Source organism: Taudactylus pleione, unplaced genomic scaffold (genome assembly GCF_031769625.1).
Source record: "Taudactylus pleione unplaced genomic scaffold, aTauple2 ptg000043l, whole genome shotgun sequence".
Taxonomy (NCBI): domain Eukaryota; kingdom Metazoa; phylum Chordata; class Amphibia; order Anura; family Myobatrachidae; genus Taudactylus; species Taudactylus pleione.
This window is the reverse complement of record NW_028284445.1, coordinates 6,087,362-6,110,025: the sequence shown is the minus strand read 5'-3', so window position 1 is coordinate 6,110,025 and position 22,664 is coordinate 6,087,362. Positions and strand designations below refer to the sequence as shown.

General features: G+C 46.5%; 1 protein-coding gene across 3 annotated transcripts in view; it reads right to left on the bottom strand.

Moving 5' to 3' along the window:
* DCLK1 (doublecortin like kinase 1) overlaps positions 1-22,664 on the bottom strand; it is a 454,917-nt gene that overhangs the window by 253,110 nt on the left and 179,143 nt on the right. For all 3 annotated transcript variants that reach the window (XM_088460208.1, XM_088460209.1, XM_088460210.1), the window contains exon 4: positions 4,452-4,551. In XM_088460208.1, the coding sequence (XP_088316334.1) occupies positions 4,452-4,551 (100 nt within the window). The remainder of the gene's footprint in view (positions 1-4,451; positions 4,552-22,664) is intronic.

Sequence of the window (22,664 nt, the reverse complement as noted above, 5' to 3'; positions counted from 1 at the left end):
TTCAACAAGTAGCCAACTAGTATGATACAGTGTATACTGTGTATACTGTACATGGGATTTCCTGACCTGGAAATGTCTGCAAATCACATTATACTGCAAAAACGGATCCAATTACTTTATTTTATATTTTTTAAAAGAATATTTATGGGCATATTCATTAATATTATTTTTACAAAAATATTGTTTTCACACCCTTTTCACATTATTTTAGTTGCACCTAAATGTACTAAAGGGCAATTGTAGAAGAATTCACAAAATTCTCTTTCAAGTCATAATGATCAATTTTTTTTAGTAAGTAGATCACAGTTCCCATACCTGTAATGGGAAAGGCGATCTGCTCAGATTTACTAAATTTGAATTGTAAAAAGGGTGTTATTAAGGCTTTCCAGTTTCACCGGCTCCTGCTCTGTACCGGCCGTCTTTCGCCCTATGGCGTATTGAGTACACACTAGACGATATATCGTTCGATCCAGTGTGTACCCGCTATGTCGATGACGATGCGCGCTCCCACGTGTCATCAGCAACATCGCCCGTACGACCTGCATGCAGGTCCAACGGGAGATAACGTCAGGGGGGGCCATGCTGCCGAATGCAGCATACCTCCCGCCGTCGCTCCCGGCATCGGCAAGTGTGTATGCACTTGCTTATGCCGGCACCCTCGCCGAGTTCCGCCGCTCACGCTATCGCGCTGGACACACATCGTGTACTGTGTACCCAGCTTAAGTGATTGAGGACACATCTGTATAAGGCTCCTAAACATCCTACTATAGCTGAGAGTCTTGCAATAGAACAAGAGGTGCGAGGTTCCTGCAATATAATCATCGAGTATCACTCTGCTTCGCCAGTCTGCACTGTGGGCCTGATTCAGCTTGGATCACAGTTGCTAATACGCACGCAATCGGCCGATTGTTTTGTTCCCGTCGTGCGGGAGCTGGCCACTACGATCGGGACTGCAATCACAGAGGCTATGCAGACATATCGCAGAGTGAGTGACAGGAAGTGCCGTTTGTGGGTGGTGACGGGGGGTGGTCAGGGAAACGCAGGCGTGCCAGTGCGTTTCAATGCTGTTACAGGGACATACACAAATTTTCCTATGCAGCCTGAGGTCTCATAGCGTGCGTGGCTGTTAGCTATTTCTGAGTAAGGTCGGGCTTGTGCAAGTGTTCGTATGGGTCCGATGGTACTCGATTGTACCGATGATTTCACTATTCTGCTAAGTATTATGGATATGCATATGGTAGAGTGGGCATCCTTATGTAGTGTTGGGTTTGATTTGCGATCATAGTGATTTGGCTTGCTATCGCAGTTGAACTGCGTGCGTACGCAGTATTGCGATCTGTAGTGAATCAGGCTTGTACTTGTACTTGTACATTCACATTTCCCACAGTTTATAATCTATAACAGAAAATAGGACAACGACAGTCAATTCATTCTGCTGTGTGCCGTGGTTGGCAAGGGGCTTAACAAAAATGTCTAAAAAGTTCAGGCGAATATCCTGTAATTCATGTATGATGCATAAGGGTATAACACATTTACTAACAGATGAGTTTTGATATTGTTAAAAAAAAATTGTGTCAAAAATCATCTGTTAGTAGATGTGTGATTTAGACCCAGAACCTTTAATAAATATACCCCCAGGTCCCATGCACCTCTGCTAAAACATGTGTGAAAAGTCACAATGCGATGCGACTAGGATGTACCAGCAGGGGATGCCGGCGCTTAGAATACTGGTGCTGGCATCCCAACCTCTGGCATCCCGAAGGTAAGTAGGGGGAGGGTTAGGGTTAGGCACTAGGGAGGGAGGGTTAGGCACTAGGGGGGAGGGTTAAGTTTAGGGTGCAGGGAGGGGGAGGTTAGGTTTAAGCACTAGGGGGGAGGTTAGGTTCAGGCATCGGGGAGGGAGGGTTAGGGTAGGGAGAGGGGCAGGGCAGTATTAAGAGAGGAGGGGACCTGTGTTCACTCCCCATCCGGGGCCACCTCCTCTCTCCCTGACTGCCGTCAGCGAATTGACAGCAGCAGCAATAGACTCCGGGCATGCACAGATCACTGGGAAAATGGCGGGGCCAGACATACTCCTGGTGATTTCCTTCTGCGCATGCGCAAAACGCTGGGAAAATGGCAGGGGCGGACAGTTTCCAGGCATTTTCTGCAGCGCTACTCCTTGGGAAATCTGAGAGGTAAGTATAAAAAAAAAAGTATGGGTACAGGTTGTGCGGTGCGGACCCCCCCGGACCCATATATTTATACAGATTCAGAGTCTCAGTCGCACACTGACATACAAGTGTCAAATAACAAATTAATCAGCACAGTCTGCTGCTGCGTCCTAATCACATCACATTGTGACTTAGATGCATTATCAGCAAAAAAAGATCCAAAAAATACGTCCAACGCTAGCAGAGTCTCATGGGACTGCAGAACAGATGTGTAAGGACACATCCGTATGTTTATGTCCTCGCTTCAATTAGACAACCATCAGCAACAAAGCTATTGAAGAAATAATATTCCCTTAATGCTCAAAAATATCCTACTGTATATCCTAGAGATAATAGGACTTGTACTGTTTCACATTACTGACATGAACATTTGTCATATTGACCAACAACACATTTTATAGGTTCCTTATGATGAAACATTTGATACAGAGAGTAGAAATGGTAAACTGATAGAACAAGTAAAGTCAATATTTGACATCAATATGTATTATATAAGGGCTGAAAAATACATCTAAAATAATGCACATCGTACTTAGCTAAATATGCCCATCATTCATTCTTTTTGTATTTTCAGCAGCCTGCCATACCGGGAGGGTGGTGCTTCTCTATTTGAGGCCAGGTGTGAATGCTAGACTTTTAGGATTTTCTCTAAACACAGGCAGGACCTTAAATGACCAAAGTTCTTGTCCTTTACCAGGTTCCGTTCGCCCATGACCTAAATATATTGTGGTTTAGCTGTCTGAACTGGAAAGTAATACAGTGTTTGAAGTGGACCTACTGTATCCAGTGGATGCCATTCAGCCATTTCTAATAATTGACTTGTATCATTAACAAATTCCATTCAATTAATTTCTCCATTATTACAACTCCAAATTTTCACTTCAATCATTTAATTCACTATTATACTGAATTACCTACTATTCATCCTTCTTAGCAAAACCAGATTATGGTGTGTGTGTTTGGGGGCAACTAACTTGGGACCCCACCAATAAAATTGTCAATATGATATGCTGGTGATGGTAATAAAAAATTAGAATGTGTAACCGTAGTTCACACATGCCACTCTAATGATAAAGCTAAGCGTGAGGCCCCCAAGTGTGTGTGGGCCCCAGCATGCCCTGTTGTTAATCCAGCACTGATACTTAGCAGAGGTAGAACGTAAGGGAAATCCAAAACATTAATCCATTTATAAAAATTGGTGCAAAAAAAGTGGTGTTTCCCATAGTCACAAAACCAGTTTGGTTTTTCCTTTAAATGAATTGCCGTTTTAAATGATTTCTCTATGGTTTTATATTATGGTTTCTGGCTTGTACCGTGTTTCCTTGATAATAAGATCTACCCCGAAAATAAGCCCTACCCTTACTTTTGGAAAACGGTCCAAAATAAGCCCTACCCCGAAAATAAGACCTAACAAAATCCCCATTTTGTCCGGCCCCTGCCTGTGCTACACTAAAATGCTCCGCCCCCGCATGAAATGGATGCCGTTGTTATAGATTTAACAGTGGCATTGAATCATAGCTGCAGCGTCTCACTCTCTCACAGTGAGCGCGGCAGCTGGCGTGCGTGGCAGCGTGATTTACAGCAGCGCCACGGAGGAGAGAAAAAGAGGAAGAAAAATAAAGGTAAGTAAAGAATTGTATTGAATTATTGAAATTGCTGTCAATGTTAATTAAAATAAGCCCAACTCTGAAAATAAGCCCTATAGAGTTTTTTTGACCAAAAAAAAAATAATAATAAAACAGTGTCTTATTATCGGGGAAATACGGTACCAGCAGCACCAAATTGGTCCTTTTTGCACCAGTTGAATGCTTTTGAAGCAGCTGAATTATTGCTGGTGTGTGAAGAGACACAGACAGACTGCTGGCTCTATAGGAAAGACAGACGGAGACGTAAAACACTGCAATTACTGTACATTCTGAAATTCTATCCTTAAGGTAAGTGACTAATGATGAATGTGCATTAACATCATATCTAGCTGATAGCATGTAATCAGTCCACGTTTGGGGATAATATATGCACACACAGAAAGACCGGCAGTGTGATTTAACTGTTAGATATGTCAACATATCTCCATCTGTTTTTGATATAGAAATGGAAATATTTTGTTTTCGCAAAAGACTTGTTGATCTTGGATCTGATACCGATCTGTAAGATGTTTGTTTGACACAAACTTGGATAGAATCACAAGGGCTGGAACAGTTGTCTGAGTCACTCAAGGTTTTTTAAAATCTCTCTTACCGCTCTCATCCAGCAAGAAATCATCTTGGTAACGGAACTTTTCCGGTCCGCAAGCAATAAAAATGTCATCATCCCCAAAGAAATCCTGAAGGCACATCACCTGAAAGAGAGGGTTATACTTTATCACCGGATGTCATAACATCTCACGTCCACTTCCTAAACCACAGTCTGCATAAGGAACTCATCAGGGACCTGAAAGTCCGTTCATCTGTTTCCTATCAGAAGTACATTTAATGACAAGTGAATGTGGCAGGGGGCAATGCAGTGTAATCCGTTAGTACCTTTATGTGTCCATCACGCCAATATTTATTGAATCAATGGACTGAAAAGTGATCATTATATGATTGCCAATTTGAGCCATTTGCACAAACAGTTCACTGTTTGGGGCAGAACCATTATTTCCCTCTTGTTGCACTGTATTTACTGCTGCAGAGATTGGGCACAGACATAAAGTAGTTTTTATATAGTGACAGTATATGGTCTGGGGCCATTTACTGGATTTAGGCAGAACATTTCAGATTGGAAGACAGTTCGGCATACTGTACATTGAATACATTCACATAAATACAATGGGTTGAAATGAACCAGTTACATGAAATAAATTGCAGTTACGACATAGTTAGATGAGTGGTAGTCAATATATAATTGGAACCTTTACACAGAAAACCGTAAAGGGATGCTGATTTTTGTTAACATTTGACACTTTAAGGTAAAAAATAAGTTATATTTTGCCCTACATTAAAATCCACTGCAATACATAATCCATTAACAACTTGAAAGCAAGTTGGTTGTTAACATAGGATACAGTATGCATTTGTTAGGATAAGATTTTATGTGACCTTCCCATACAAACTGAGATGTGAAGTCAGGACTAAGGGGTCTATTCAGTGTGTGTGTGTGTATTGGGGGGGGGGGCTACCAGACAAGGGTGGTAATTTAGAGTTGAATGCTGCTGCAACCGCTTTAGCGTCTTTTGCCATAATCGTGTCCAGTGTCAGACTGGGGCATGAAAGGCTCACTGGGGCAGTGCAGTGGTAGGGGTGGTAGGGGGCCCATGCTTAAGGGGTGTGGTCAGCAACCACAGGGGATCTGGCTTGGCTAACCATTAGGGAGGACATAGCCTGCAGACAACATAGCTACTACAGTGCACAGCTTGCGTCCCCTTATAAACATATATATTCAGTATAATCTACCAGATTATGCACTGTAGTGAATACATCATAGTCCTGGGATTGCAATTTAATGTAACATATGTCTATTTTTAAATAAAAGTTTGTTTGTTTGAGAATATCATCCAGAGCCTGTTCTGGGCCTTCCACTGGATGGATTTGGATGAAAACTTCACAGAGGGGTGGTAATTGGTCTGGGGTGCCTTATGGAGTAGTTAGGGTCCTGGCCGGACCTCACCGCGGAGTGCGCCGTAGGGATGAATTTTCCACTGGATGGATTTGGACGATATCACATAATTTGGACAAAAATTTCATAGATTGGTAACATTGGATACCAGAAGACATACTAGGGAGGTTAGGGTCCTGGTCGGACCTACCGTTGGTGTACGCTGGGCAGAACTTTGACCCAGGGAGCCTGTTCTGGGCCTTCCACTGGATGGATTTGGACGACATTACATAATAAAACTTAATCACTTGAAGATTTAAGAGTAACGCCAGATACTTCAGCTAGTGTTATAATAAAGCACATGATGGTGATAATGTCTATATATAATATTAATGTACTGTACATGTGAGAGGGGACCCCGGTACTGGCCAGCCAGTGTCTAAAACTCAATGAGAACAGCATTAGGGCTAGGAAAGGGATGTAGTCAGCATCCCGGCCGATGGAATGCCGATGGTCTAAATATTGGCGCCGAAATCCCGACTTGAGAATACTGACCGTCGGCATCCCGAAGGTAAATATCGGGGGTTAAGGGGAGGGTTAGGTTGTGGGGTTAGTGTTAGGCACTAGGGAGAGGGTTAGGGTTACGCACTAAGGGAGGAGGGTTAGGCTTAAGGTGCGGGGAGGGAATGTTAGATTCAGGCACTAGGGGGGGAGGTTAGGCACTACAAACAGAGGGTTAGGGTAGGGAGAAGAGCAGAGTTAGCATACCGACCAACAAGTGTCAGTATGTTAACCCTGTCGGGATCTCAGCGTTGGGATTCTGACCGCCGGGATCCCGACTCCCGACAACCCATACCCAACCCCTAGTAAAGGCCAATTACATGCCTGTGTAAAAAAAAAAAGTTATTATTACCACTGGGATTATTAAAGTGTTGACTACATTTCTATTTTTTTTTTTACAACTACACGGACGTGCATAATTTAGCCATTGCGATCTCATACGCAGCATGAGAGCCTTCTGCGTGTCAGGAGAGCTGCAGGGTTTGCGGCTGGTCAGACCTTCCGCAAGGGCAAGATGGCTGCTCGATTTGCATCGATGTTACTGATGTTTACACAGGTAAGGGACATCATACGAGGATGAGAAGGCAGCAGGGGCGTCCCTCTGCTCAGGTGATCTTTGGCATTATTAGCATGTTTTCGCAGCTGTATACCGTGCAAAAACGCAGCAGCGATCGCATTAGCAACCATCTCTGAATCGCCTGAGTTCGCAACCGGTTAGGCGACACCTGACAGTCCCATAACACGCCATAAGTCTGCGTCTGATAGCCGCCTCCCAGTCATCGCCCAGGAATGCCCAATACATTACTGAGACCCTGTGTCTCATCTGATATCGCTTCTCTGTGCGTACAGACTGTGGGGCGCATGCGCTGTGAGACTTTCCAGCTACTCAGGCGCATGCACAGTTGAAAAACATTGATCAATTGCCGACATATCTGCATCGCTTCCTACTCAGAATCAGGCCCGAAGCCCAATGTCTCAGTGGGACCCATGGCTAAGGCTCCTAGGGTACTGTTAGTATTACAATTATACTGCAGATCCAAAATGATTACAAAAAAAAAAAATTAAAAGCATCTTTTTATTATAAACAAATTCATATTTTTTTATTTAGTAAAGATCTGAATGGAAGAGGTGGAAGAAAGAATAAAAAGGCCATGGGGCAGAGAGAACTGTGGGTAGTAGAGGGAAAGTGGAGTAGACTGCTGGGTCTGTGCGATGTGACAGTGAGATCATGGGGGCCGGATAATGATGATGATGATGATGATGATGATGGGCACAGAGAGCAATAAAAATGAAGAAGACATGTGGACGGGGATTATAAGGGGAGGATGAGGAGGACAGCTTGAGGAGCAATACCCATAGGATTATCAGTGTTCTCTTTATAACACACACAGGCCCTGATTCAGCTTCAGGCCGAGTAGCTAAGCTGCTCACAAGCAGCATAGCTATTCCATCCGTGCTAATATGGTAATGCAGCAGGAGGTATCACGCCAACTACTGCATTACGTAGCTGAGCTGCGTTGTCCAACGCAGCATCGGATAACCTGCGGGACATCGGCCGACTAAGGTGACCGACGGGGTCACGCAGTCGGCCGCCGCAGATGAGAGGAAGAAGTCAGGAAATCTCCGTCAGCCGACAGAGATCCTGGCTTTTTCCCTCGCCCCCAATGGCGGCGACATGCCTTCATTTCAGGAAACGGAGGGCATCGTCTCCCCCTCCCCGGCCACAAACGGCAGCAGACTGTCAATCACTGACAGTCTGCTACCAGTTTCCTTGTGGGATCGCATACCCGTTCTGCACATGTGCAGGACAGAGTCATGCGCCTGCGCAGACTAGCGTGCACTGCTGAATAAGGCCCACAGTTTGGGAAAACAGCTAATAACAATTAAAAATCATGTTAATCTTAAGAAGTGGAAGACATTAAACAACTTTCACTATAAGCAATGCAAAACAGACAACACAAACATAGCCAGACTCCAAATCACAATCTCCAATACTGCATAAAAGTAGATTTTAGCTGTCATACTTCAGAGTCTTCTATGCCAGCCTAATTATTAATTCATGAATTGAATCATGTGACTACAGCAGACTAGAGATTTGCTTGCTTGATCACAGATGTGTGGTTACCATATAAGCACTTCCCATCTTCCTGACTTCCGGTCGTCTGGTGAGAGCTGTGTACAGAAGCACAGGCTATTTATCAGTGTGGCTGAGAACACTGCAGAAATCATTCTATTCCTTAGGACTTAGGTATCCATGGTAACTGTTACATCACAATGATGCTCACAGTGATGCACAGGAAACATCATAATACATTCTTTTATTTTTTTCAATCACTCAGTGACCTCAATACATTACATTTAAAAGTCAGAAGGTGTTGTAAAGCAGATAACCTGCACTTAGAGAAAAAATAAGTAACAGAGGGCCTGATTTCAAAATCGTAACTGCGATTATGCACGCAATCGGCCGATTAATATGTTCTGCATATGCATCGCAGTGCGCGAACCAGCCACTGCCATCGGGCTGTGATTGCAGTGTCTACGCAGACCCATCACAGAGTGATTGACAGGAAGTACCGTTTGGGGGTGGTGACAGGGGCATGGTCGGTGAAAAGCAGGCATGCCAGTGTGTTCGCATGCCGTTGCAGGGGTGTGCATAAATTATCCACTGCAATGCCATACACAGCTTGTGTACTCACAGCGTGTGATGAAGGTAGCAATCTCTGAGTAAGGTCTGACCTTGTGCAAGTGTGGGTGAGGCTGCGATGGTACTGGATTGTACCGATGGTTTTGCAGTCTTGCTAAGGATTACGGATGTGTGTAAGGTAAAAAGAGCGTCCTTATGTTGTGCTGCGACAGCATAGTGATCGCAACGGATTAGCATACTATTGCAGTGAGACTGTGTGCGTAATCGCTATTGCAATCGCAGTTGCGATCCGTAATGAATCAGGCCCAGGGTTTCTAGATGCAGTGTCTCTGCCATCCCATTCTTGTAATGGTGGATTATAAATGGCAACATCAGTATAAAAAAAGCTAATTTGTACTTGAAGCTGGATAGTCAGCTACTGACAATATGTCATTATGAGGACACAGTGGTGTGGAGTGTTTGTGTGCATAACAGTAGGGGCACTAGATTGTACTGGAGCAGGAACTGATGTGTCTGAAATACATTTTTCAGATTATACATCTATCAGGAATGTTCTATCACTGGTGTAACTACCGTAGGTGCAGGGGGTGCGGCTGCTAAGGGGCCCGGGTCACCTCCGGGGTCCTCCCCCTGCACCTATGGTGCCAGGCCAGCCGTGGTTGTATCCTCCTTCAGCAGCAGTGCCAGTGTAGGGTAAGCACATCTGCCCTCCCAGTCAGCTCTGTCTCCATCTCTCCTCACTGATTGGTACTGGGAGGAGGCATGGCCGTGATCCAGGAATGTCCCAGCAGGCTCAGCACCTCCCAGCATCAGTCAGTGAGGAGAGATGGAGCCAACCTAGAGAGGACATGTGCCTGCCCTGCGCAGCACAGTGCTGAAGGAGGACGCGACCATGGAACAGAGGTAAGTCGCGGGGAGGAAGTGCGGGAGGGTGCAGAGGGGCCCCCCCAGGTCTAGATAGTCAGCCCTGTTACGGTGTTGTTAGGAACAGAGCTATGGGAGTAAATGAACAAGAAATGGGTATAACACTAAATAATCCCTAGTTTACTTATAAGAAGATGCCAGAAGCCAACCTTTCCCGAAAATCTGGGGTCATAGAAGTAAGGTTATATCATATTAACACGTGATGTTTTTATAGACTAAGGGCCTGATTCAGAATTAGGAGTATTTGGAGTAATCTGTGCCATGGTAAAACCATATTGCACTGCAGGTGAATGTTACGATTCGGGCTGTCAGGCTGCCAGGATCGCGACTCTTACCTCACCGGGCGCTCTGGCGCGTTCCCTCCGGCGGTGGAGCGGGGTCCTGGAGAGCAGCGCTGGGTACAGGGGGTCCCCACAGACAAAGGGGGTTCATCTGGAGGGAAGTGTGAGCAGGTGAAACTGACAGCGCTATCGCGCTGGAGACTACTGGGCGCGGCCATGTTGGATTTTGGTCAGGTGTCTGGTGTTTTGCAGCCAATCCTGCACTACCTGAGGGTACTAAAGGGCTGTCAAGAAGTCCTTTAGTTGCCAGTGCAACGTTTATCACAGCATAGCTGTGAGCTAGTTCCTGTGCTCCCTTGCTCCGTACTTGCTGCAGTTCCAGAGTGTCTCAGTGTTACCACCTCTCAGTTCTGTACCTCGCCTGTTCTGCGTACCAGCTAGCCACCTGTATCCGCTACCCGCTGCGGACCAACCGACCCCGGTCGCTGTGTATAGCCCGCATTCCTTCAGCGGCACCTCGCCCGCCGTGCACCCATTCACCTCATGAGTCATACTCCGTTAAGACCAGCTGCCTTCCTGTATCAACAAACAAGCCTCCATTCCGCATCCGACTCCACGCCATACCGTGACAGTGAGGAAGTTGTAAAATGCACTGAGAGATTAAAAAGTAAATCCATTTGCATGCCTTATGGGGGGTATCCACTAGACGATTAAAGTTGAACGATTGAACGATAACGATAAAATCGTTCGATAATCGTTTGAAAATTTGGTCTTTTAGACATCTATCATCGTGCAAACATGCTGGTCAACCTGACGATATCGTCAGGCTCAGCATGTTTCAAGATAATGGATGACCCTGCACTGAACGTCTGCTCGTTCAGTGTAGGCTCATCACACGACTGACAAACGACTGCACGATTACAATGTCGTAATCGTGCAGTCGTTTCCAGATCTTGTAGTGGATGCCCCCCATAACTCTTAACTCTGAATCAGGCCCTAACTAAGCATGATAAACATGTACATACTGTTATGAATCTAGGAGAAGATTCACCTTTGACTTAAGGCAATAGTGCTGAGGATTCTAAGAAGCGATGGGAACAACTGAAAAGGAAGTCCTTGACAGGAGTAAGGCTGGGTAGCCCAAAGATGAAGCAATAGTGTTGAGAATTATATGAAGTGATGGGGACAACGGATAATTAGTCCTTGTCAGGGAGTGAGGCTGGTAGCCCAGTTGTAGCCTTGAGGGCTGATTGATGTTTGGCAAGGTTGTGGTCTGGCAACGAAGTTGCAGCCTTGCGGGCTGATTAATACTTGGCGAGGTGGTGGTCTGATGACCACGTTGCTGCCTTGAACTTGGCTTATGTGAACTTGGCTAAGGGTCAGCCTTGGGGCCGAGTTGCAGACATGGGGCTGTTGTGAACTTGGCTGAGGTGCGGCCTTGGGTTCCAGTTACAGCCTTGGGGGCTGTTGTGAACTTGGCTGAGGTGCAGTGAAGATAGTAACAGAATGTCCACACAGACACAGAAGTGCGATTGAGATAGCAGCAATGTACAACAACAAGAGTCCACTAAAGACACTGCAGGGCGGCTGAGACTGCTGTAATGTTTGTAGCAAATTGTTCACTCAGACGCTGAAATGCAGCTGAGACTGCTGGAATGTTAAAAAAAAGGGAAAGGGGGGTTGGGCTGCACATCCTAATTTAAACACAATATGAGGTGCTACCTTGCTGAGATCTGTAGTTCTACAGCAGAAATAGAAGGAGGGAAAAGCATCTGCTTTTCCCTACTGCTGGTTATCCATTCAGACACTGAAATGCAGCTGGGACTATAAGTACACGCTGGACACAAGAAGCTGGAAAACACAGGAGCAAGAATTCCACACCCAGGAACCGGAAAGCATGAACTGTACTGAACGCTATCACCGGCATCTGAGCAACCAGCAAGCAGGAAAGAAAAAGGAGAAGGAACCAATCTGGTCAAGGCAGAGATGACGGAGCAGCCAGGTAGGTGGACTTCACAGAGTAGCAGTGCGTCGTCCACGTCTCCTAGCAACGGTCCTGAGAGAGCTGCCTGGAAAACAGTTGTCCGACAAGACGCAGCGGTGGCTTGTGACACATACCTAGTTCTGTCCATAGGCTCCTTCCACAGATAAAATTATATAGCTGTCATGGCTGCATAGTGCCTGCAGTTTAATTTGGTGGACTAGCCGTTATACCCACTGACATTAGTTTTGTGTTAAAAAAAAATGCAAGTACAGTACAAACCTCAGTGATACCGGACTGGTGCTTCCCCAATGCATTCACTTTTTGTAAATGCAGGTGAGTGGATCATGCAGCAATCAGAAAAACCCAATGCTGGTGCACTACTCCTGAACAAGGTTCAGATCCATCATGTGTTGGACTAGTGTCACGAATGCAAGTACAACACATGTCATGGCTGGCAGGAGGTAATTATCTTCTACAGAAAATATTTATCTGCTGACATCTTTTTAAACATTTTTTACTATGTACATTACATAATGCAACGGGAGTCTGTAAAACATGCTCCTGTGTGATAAACTCTGGGTAGCCTGTCAGAGATGCCTTTGTGTGAGGAGCTCTGGGGAGCCCGTGGAGATCCTCTTGGGTGAGGGGCTCTGGGGAGCTGTCAGATACTCCTGTGTGATAAACTCTGGGTAGCCTGTCAGAGATGCCTTTGTGTGAGGAGCTCTGGGGAGCCCATGGAGATCCTCTTGGGTGAGGGGCTCTGGGGAGCTGTCAGATACTCCTGTGTGATAAACTCTGAGAAGCCTGTCATAGATGCTCATGTGTGAGGAGCTCTGTGGAGCCTATCAGAGATGCTCCTGTGTGAGGAGCTCTGGGGAGCCTGTCATATATGCTCCTGTTTGAGGGAGCTCGGGGGAGCCTTTCATAGATGCTCCTGTGTGAAAGTCTCTGGGGTGGGAGCCCGTTGGAGATCTTCCTGTGTGAGGGACTCTGGGGAGTTGGAGATTCTCCTGTATGGGATTTGAATCTGCACAAAACTGAGTTGGGATTGGTATAGTGTAGAGACACAGGCCCTCATTCAGAGGCGGTCGCAAGAAGCGAGTGCTCGCTATGAATGAGGGCAGGCACTTGTCTAATCAAGTGTGGCCTCCGGGAAGCAATCGGGAAGCCGACTGCCTAAATACTGGCAGCCGGCTTCCCGACTGTCATTTCCCGGCAAGGGTGAAATGCCGGGCGTCTAGATGTAGATGCCCGCATTTCCCCGACGCTGGGAGACCGGCGCCCGACATCCCGATCGTAGTGATGCCGGGCGCCGCGAGCTGACAGCCGCGGGGGGGAGGGTTAGGTTTAGGGCTCCTGGGGGGGACTTAGGGTTAGGCACCCCCCCCGGGAGGGTTAGGGTTAGGCTAGGGGAAGGGGGTGGTTAGGGTTAGGCACTTAGAGGGGGGATTAGGGTTAGGCACTTGGGGGGGAAGTTAGGGTTAGGCACCTCTAAGGAGGGTTAGGGTTAGGGGAGGTTAGGTTAGGTTAGTATATACTCACCTATCCACGATCGGCTTTCCAGCGCTGTCGGGCTTCCGCTGCTTCTAACTCTGCTTTTGTCAGGCTGCCGCTGACGGGAATCGAACCACCGGCCATGCGTCCGGCGGTATTTCATACCCATTCCGTGACCTCCTAGTCGCTAGCTAAGCTGTGGGTTACCACCCACAGCTTTAGCGACCGACCAGGTTGATGGTCGCGATGGTCAAGACCATCGCGACCATCGGGGCTTGCGACGAGACCCTAAGGTTGGGTGTCGGCAACCGCAAACGATCGAGCAGGAAGCTCCCCGCTGACATCACTGCTGATGTCAGTGCGGCCGCCCACAAAACGGCAGGCGTTCCTTAAGGAACGCCTCCGTTTGTGAAATCACCCCCCCACCGCCTACAAAACGGGGCGAGCTGTCGGTCAACAACGATAGCCGCCCCTTTTGTAGAGACCTCCGGAGCGAGAGAATTTCTCTCTCGCTCCGGGGCTTGCGCAAACTAAGTGCGGCCACTGCGCGTGCGCAGGGCCTAAACATCGACCCGGTTGCGAGCGGGTCCCTCGTAAGTTTGCCAACTATTGTATGTGACTTTAAGAACAATATCTAGCGTTGGCGGTGCACCAAGGAAATTTGTAGTAGGAAATTTGAATATATACAGGGACTGGTCCAAGAAGCGGACCCGAAAACTATGATTGTTATTGTACATAAGGGAATAGAACATTTACAATAACTGTGTATCTGCTAAAGAGTCGCACTGTTGATGATCCTGTACTATACGGGCAGATTGTTGTCAGCAAGATACTTGTATATAAACTGCCTGGCAAAGACTATTGTAGATTGACACACCTCATTGAAAGATACCAATAGGTATGAGGATTTCTGTATTTCACCTGTATTTTATGCTAGTGATTGCAGGAGAATCCAAGGGTGTAAATATTACACCAATGTTATCAATGACAATTACAGACCAACTGAATTGATGAAGTACATGTTGGTGGAATGGTATATATGAATTGTTTGATAACTTGGCACTCCTTTAATGAAAATACAGTGATTGTACTGTCTCCAGGAGGTTTTCAAATTGATCTGCTACTGATGTTTGGAATATATGGATGGTATCTGGCTGCTTTAAATTGTTTGTAACAAGGTTTGCTTTGCTATTTTATATCTGGAGCAAAAAGATGTTATTTACCAAATTAGGCTTAACATTAGAATGTTGCACCCACTGATCCCCAACACCAGGCATTTGATTGAAATGGAAATATGAGAAGTCTGAAGGGATTTGTTTTGCCTGTGGTTGGAGGGACAGAATTATTAATTCATAATTTCACCTACCAAATCTCTGCTAATGGATATGTCAACTAGACTTATATATGACATACGAATCCCAGGGATTTGGATATAATCAATATTTGGAACTTTCATATATATTGATAAGATTATTGTATATTACTTTATATGTATTTGTGTCCTCGCTACTTTTCTTAAGTAAATTATATTAAAAGTTATATTTTAAGAGTGTACCAAACTAGGAGATGCTCCTGTGTAAGAAGATCTAAGGGAGCCTGCTGGAGATGCTCCTGTGTAAGGAGATCTAAGGGAGCCTGCTGGAGATGCTCCTGTGTAAGGAGATCTAAGGGAGCCTGCTGGAGATGCTCCTGTGTAAGGAGATCTAAGGGAGCCTGCTGGAGATGCTCCTGTGTAAGGAGATCTAAGGGAGCCTGCTGGAGATGCTCCTGTGTAAGGAGATCTAAGGGAGCCTGCTGGAGATGCTCCTGTGTAAGGAGATCTAAGGGAGCCTGCTGGAGATGCTTCTGTGTAAGGAGCTGTGTGGAGTCTGTCAGAGATTTTCCTGTGTGAAGAGCCCTAGGGAGCCAATCGGAAATGCTCTCCCATGAAGAGATCTGGGGAGACTGTCAGAGATGCCCCTGCGTGAGGAGCTCTAGGAAGCCTGTCGGAAATGCTCCTGTGTTTGGAGCTCTGTGGAGCCTGTTGGTGATGCTGCCTTGAGAGGAGCTGTGTGGCGCCTGTCAGAGATGCCCCTGTGTGAAGAGCTCTGGGGAACCTGTTGGAGATGCATCGGTGTATGGATCTCTGGGGAGACTGTCAGAGATGTCCCTATGTGATGAGCCCTGGGGAAACCTTTGGAAATGCTCATGTGTGAAGAACTCTTGGAAACCTGTTGGAGATACTGTGTGAGGAGCATGCGCGCGGCATCCATTTACCGCGGCTCTGCAGGCCGAGGGTGGCACGAAAAGTGGGCGTGGCAGTTATTTCTATAATACAATGAGGGAGGGAGAAAAATTGTTTTCACATAAGTTACCATTAAAAGTGTCTCTTCAATAGTCAGTGTTTATGCTTAAATAAATCATTCAAACTATAGCTGGGTACACAATAAGCGATGCGTAACCGGACGATATGGTGGCCAACATATAGTTACTGTGGGTACACACCAAGACAATGTAATGTACAACAGAACGATCCCTTGCTACATGCGATATGGTCTGGTTGGCCAAGCAGCACGGTTGACCTGATGATATCGCATGCGACTGCAGGAACGCGCAGATAGTCCGTACACGCTGAACGATCTGGCCCATATGTCGTTCCAATTTGGCCGGGAACGACATATCGGGCCGACATCGTCTTAGTGTTTACCCACCTTTAAACTATTAAATGAGAAAGACCAGAGATACAGTATAAAGCTACACACACGAGTTACTGTTTCAGAAGTAGCAGTAATGCTTTGTACATAATGGAAAAATGACAGTGGGGTCACCACAATGCTGAATGAAACACGCTATATACAAAGCAGTTTGAGTTTAGTTGTAAATGAATTGATGGTGACAATGAAACTTTAAAATAAATGAAATGTGTATAAAATTGAAACAGAAATTATTCAATTTATCATTACACTTGTTTTATTTCTTAGATAAAATATTTTAGTTGGCATATGTAAAGTTGTACTTCATAGTCACTAATCCTAATGAACGTTAAGTCACGTTAAGGGGGTAAATTTACTAAAGTTCAATTTAAATTTTTGAGTGATTTTGCATTCGATTTTGAATTTGGGTATTTACTAAAGGCCAAATCGAATGTGAAATAGAACTTAAAACTGAATTTTACTCAAACCGAACATCACAAAAACATCGGTACTTTTACATAGACCAACACACAAATCCCTTATCTACTATTATTTGATTTGAAATCGAACACAAAATCGAACTTCAAATCCAGAAATGAATAGACCTACTTCATGCTTTCGATTTGAGCATGAGCAGATCGGATTGACAGAGATACATGAATACAACAGTGAGATGCATGCATGTATCTTACTTTAAAAAGCTTAGAAGGAGTTAAATTAAGAAAAAAAATTATGTGGGGTCCCCCCCTAAACAGAACCAGCCCCGTACTTTTCATAGCCAGTCCTGGTTGTCTAAGTACAGGGGAAAAATTGAGTAGGGTTCCACTGTACTTAGCACAACCAGCACTGGGCTCTGATCCTGGTTCTGGAATTAAAGGGGAAAAAATTGAGTAGAGTCCCCCTGTTATCTCCAGAACCACCACCAGACCCTTTCTAGCATGGGGCTGATGCCACAGCCAGGGGAGCCCTATCACCGGGCCCCCCAGCTGAAGCATCAGCCCTGACCGCTAGTCAGCCCAGGCCAGGGATCCCTGGGGATTTGTGGACCACTCCAATAAAAGGGTCTCCCTCTCCAGGGCACCCCTAGCCTAAGCTGATAGCCCGGTGTTATCACTGCCACCCCTGGGCGGAGGGTGGCGGGTTGATAGTGTTGGTGTAGTGCATTTGAAAAAGTATTAAATATTGGCACTTTAAATTTTGCAGCTAAATCACTGAACTTACATAATAGCATGTTTCGTTATACATTTACTGAAAACCAACTGCATTGCATTTAACAATATCCATTCAGGTTCTCTACCCGTTCTATGATCCTACAGCAACATCTGCTGGTCACAAAATGTCCCTTTCCAATAACAATCATGCACATGACTAACATCCACTCTTTTTTTTACTACTATTATTATATATTTAATCAGTCAATTACAAATACCATTATGTAATCCTCAACCCATATAGGAAAACGTGTTTTAGAATGTTATGTACTATTTATCAGACACATTTACCTTTACTGCAATTGTTATGCTAAAGTCCCGAGGCCGGATTCAGAGATACACGCAATGTCCTTGTTGGACGCAGTGTAGGGGTTTTTTTTGCTACCACAGGCGCAGCGATTGGTTATCCCATCTCCTGGTAAAAGACCCATGGTAAATTCTTGTAAAAGTACGTTGCAAATTTAAGCAAAAAATATTTATCACATCCGCCTAAAAATTACGGATTGTGATAAATATTCCTCTATCGGCGTTAACATGAACGGAAAAAGACATACACATGAATAGAGAGCTTACTGTGTACTGTTATAAGTGAATTGCTTATTGTGTACTGTAATAAACGGGTTGCAGTCATTAGGTCAACAGTAACAATGTCGACACTTATAATGTCAACATCACAATGTCGACAATTATGAGGTCTACATTGTTAAAATGTCAACAGGCAACATATCAACATTCACAGAGTGTTGACATGTTCACAATGTCGACATATAAAATGGCAACATGTGAAATGCTGACATTGTCAGAATGTCAAAATTAGGGCTAGGCTGTGGGACGGGAGGGTCAGGGTTTGGCTACAGCGAGAGGTTAGGGTTAGGCTACAGCGGGAGGTTAGGATTAGGCTACAGCAGGAGGTTAGGATTACACTACAGCTGGAGGGGCAGGGTTAGGCTACAGTGGGAGATTAGGATTAGACTACAGCGGGGGGTTAGGCTACAGTGGGAGGTTCGGATTAGACTACAGTGGGAGGTTAGGGTTAGGCTACAGTGGGAGGGGTAAAGTTAGGCTACAGCGGGAGAGGTAGGGTTAGGCTACAGCGGGAGGTTAGGATCAGGCTACAGCGGGAGGTTAGGATCAGGCTACAGCAGGAGATTAGGATTAGGTTACAGTGGGAGATTATGATTAGACTACAGCGGGAGGGGTAGGGTTAGGCTACAGTGGGAGATTAGGATTAGACTACAGCGGGAGGTTAGGGTTAGGCTACAGTGGGAGGGGCAGGGTTAGACTACAGCGGGAGGGGTAGGGTTAGGCTACAGCGGGAGGTTAGGATTAGACTACAACAGGAGGTTAGGATTACACTATAGCGGGAGGTTAGGGTTAGGCCAGTGGCGGGCTGGGCCGGGGGGCAGGGTGCCATGTGCCCCCGGGCTGCAACGTCATGCGGGCCCCGGCCAGTCTGTGTCACTGTGCCGCGTGTGTAGTGCTGACCGGACGGAGTTCGGTCAGCGCTACACAAGTGACAAACACACAGCTTCCGGAACCGGCAGCTGTGTGTTTGTTTTGATCAGTAGCCAAGGAGAGTCTGTCAGACTCTCATTAGCTGCTGCTGCGCCCACTGCCGGAGCAGCTCCATCTTCCGGCTCCTGCAGTGGGCAATGGGAGAGGCGTCATGACGTCTCTCCCATAATGCAGAGCGGCCCAGCCCGGGAAGGAAAGCAGACGGAGGAGCGGATGGCGACGGCGGGAGCGGGGATTGAGGTAAGTGTTTTTATTATTTTTTTTATTACGTGTGTCTACTGGGGGAGGGGTGGGCACTACAAGGGAGAGACCACTACTGGGGGCACTACAAGGGGGGAACCACTACTGGAAGCACGGCAAGGGGGGGACTACTACTACTGGGGGCAATACAAGGGAGGGACTACTTCTACTGGGGGCACTACAAGGGGGGGACCACTACTACTGGGGGCACTACAAGGGGGGGACTACTACTACTGGGGGCACTACAAGGGGGGAACCACTACTGGAAGCACTGCAAGGAGGGGACTACTACTACTGGGGGCAATACAAGGGAGGGACTACTACTACTCGGGGCACTACAAGGGGGGGACTACTACTACTGGGGGCACTACAAGGGGGGGACTACTACTATTGGGGGCACTACAAGGGGGGAACCACTACTGGAGGCACTGCAAGGGGGGGGACTACTACTACTGGGGGCAATACAAGGGGGGGACTACTACTACTGGGGGTGCTACAAGAGGGAGGGACTACTACTGGGGGCACTACAAGAGGGAGATCACTACTGGGGGCACTACAAGGGGGGGCGACTACACGGGTGGCACTACAAGGGGGGACCACTACTGGGGATTGTTTCTGGGGGCACTTCAAGGGGGGGACTACTACTGGGGGCACTACAAGGGGGGGGACTACTACCACAAGTGGGGACTACTACTGGGGGCACTACAAGGGGGGGACTACTACTACTAGGGGCACTACAAGGGGAGGGGACAACTACTAGGGGCACTACCTAGGGGGGAGGGGACTACCACTGGGGGCACTGCATCGAGGGACCACTGCATCGAGGGACCACTGCTGGGGGCTCTGTAAAAAGGGAAATACTGGGGGTACTGCATAAGGGGGAGACTACAACTGGGGCCACTATTTAAGGGGCACTGCATAAGGGTTACCACTATTGGGGGCACTGCATGGGGGGTGGACTGCTACTGGGGGCACTATATAAGGGGCACTGCATAGGGGTACCACTACTGGGGGCACTATATAAGGGGATTACTACTGGGGGCACAAGGGGCACTGAACAGGGGGACCACTACTGGGGGCACTGTATAAGGGACACTGCATAGGGGGGATCACTACTGGGGGCACTACTGGAGGCCTGCATAAGGGGGTCCTCTCCTGGGGCACAGGGGGGCACTGCCCCTAATCTTTATTTTTACTTTACATTAAAACCCATATGGACCCGCCTCCTCCCTGGAACACTTGAGGGGGGGTGGGGGGGCGCCGTAGCACGCACATTCTTCGGGCACCCTGGCTACACGCTACTCCTCTGCCAGAGCCGCCTGCATGCACTTGCCCCCCAGGCTAAAAGTTGCCAGCCAGCCCCTGGGTTAGGCTACAGCGGGAGGGACAGGGTTAGGCTACAGTGGAAGGTTAGGATTAGGCTACAACAGGAGGTTAGGATTAGACTACAGCAGCAGGGGCAGGGTTAGGCTACAGCGGGTAGGGTTAGGCTACAGCGGGAGGTAAGGATTAGACTACAGTGGGAGGGGCAGGGTTAGGCTACACTGGGAGGGGCAGGGTTAGGCTGCAGCGGTAGGGCAGGGTTAGGCTACAGAGGGAGGGGCAGGGTTAGGCTACAGCGGGAGGGGCAGGGTTAGGCTACAGCGGGAGGGCAGGGTTAGGCTACAGCGGGAGGGGCAGGGTTAGGCTGCAGCAGGAGGGGCAGGGTTTAGGCTACAGCGGGAGGGGTAGGGTTAGGCTACAGCGGGAGGTTAGGATTAGGCTACAGCGGGAGGGGTAGGGTTAGGTTACAGCGGGAGAGTCAGGGTTAGGCTACAGCAGGAGGTTAGGGATTAGGGTTAGGGATAGGCCTGGTGTGTTCACCAGAACTCCACTCTGCCAGATTCCTCCACCAGAACTGACAGTGACATGACCGCCAGAATCCAGAAGACGCTGCTGCAGCCGTCGGGAGTAGGCAAGTCTCTACTGGGCCACCAGGAAAGATTCTATCATGTCAACAATATCGACACAATGAATGTTGACATGGTCAATGTTGAAATTCTGCATTCTACATTATGACCATCTTGACATTCTAATGTCAACATTAAAAATGTCAACATATCATACCACACCCTAATAAACTTATAGTGAACTCTACTACTGTGCGTTGTAATAAAGCTAGAGTGCACTTCTTACTGTGTGTTGTAATAAAGCTAGAGTGCACTTCTTACTGTGTGTTGTAATAAAGCTAGAGTGCACTTCTAACTGTGCGTTGTAATAAAGCTAGAGTGCACTTCTTACTGTGCGTTGTAATAAAGCTAGAGTGCACTTCGAACTATGCGTTGTAATAAGCTAGAGTGCACTTCGAACTATGCGTTGTAATAAGCTAGAGTGCACTTCTTACTGTGCGTTGTAATAAAGCTAGAGTGCACTTCTTACTGTGCGTTGTAATAAAGCTAGAGTGCACTTCTTACTGTGGTTGTAATAAAGCTAGAGTGCACTTCTTACTATGCGTTGTAATAAAGCTAGAGTGCACTTCTTACTGTGCGTTGTAATAAAGCTAGAGTGCACTTCTTACTGTGCGTTGTAATAAAGCTAGAGTGCACTTCTTACTGTGCGTTGTAATAAAGCTAGAGTGCACTTCTTACTGTGCGTTGTAATAAAGCTAGAGTGCACTTCTTACTGTGTGTTGTAATAAAGTTAGAGTGCACTTCTTACTGTGCATTGTAATAAAGCTAGAGTGCACGTCTTACTGTGCGTTGTAATAAAGCTAGAGTGCACTTCTTACTATGCGTTGTAATAAGCTAGAGTGCACTTCTTACTGTGCTTTGTAATAAAGCTAGAGTGCACTTCTAACTGTGTGTTGTAATAAAGCTAGAGTGCACTTCTTACTGTGCGTTGTAATAAAGCTAGAGTGCACTTCGAACTATGCGTTGTAATAAGCTAGAGTGCACTTCGAACTATGCGTTGTAATAAGCTAGAGTGCACTTCGAACTATGCGTTGTAATAAGCTAGAGTGCACTTCTTACTATGCATTGTAATAAAGCTAGAGTGCACTTCTTACTGTGCGTTGTAATAAAGCTAGAGTGCACTTCTTACTGTGCGTTGTAATAAAGCTAGAGTGCACTTCTTACTGAGCGTTGTAATAAAGCTAGAGTGCACTTCTTACTATGCGTTGTAATAAATCTAGAGTGCACCTCTTACTATGCGTTGTAATAAAGCTAGAGTGCACTTCTTACTGTGCATTGTAATAAAGCTAGAGTGCACTTCTTACTGTGCAATGTAATAAAGCTAGAGTGCACTTCTTACTGTGCGTTGTAATAAAGCTAGAGTGCACTTCTTACTGTGCATTGTAATAAAGCTAGAGTGCACT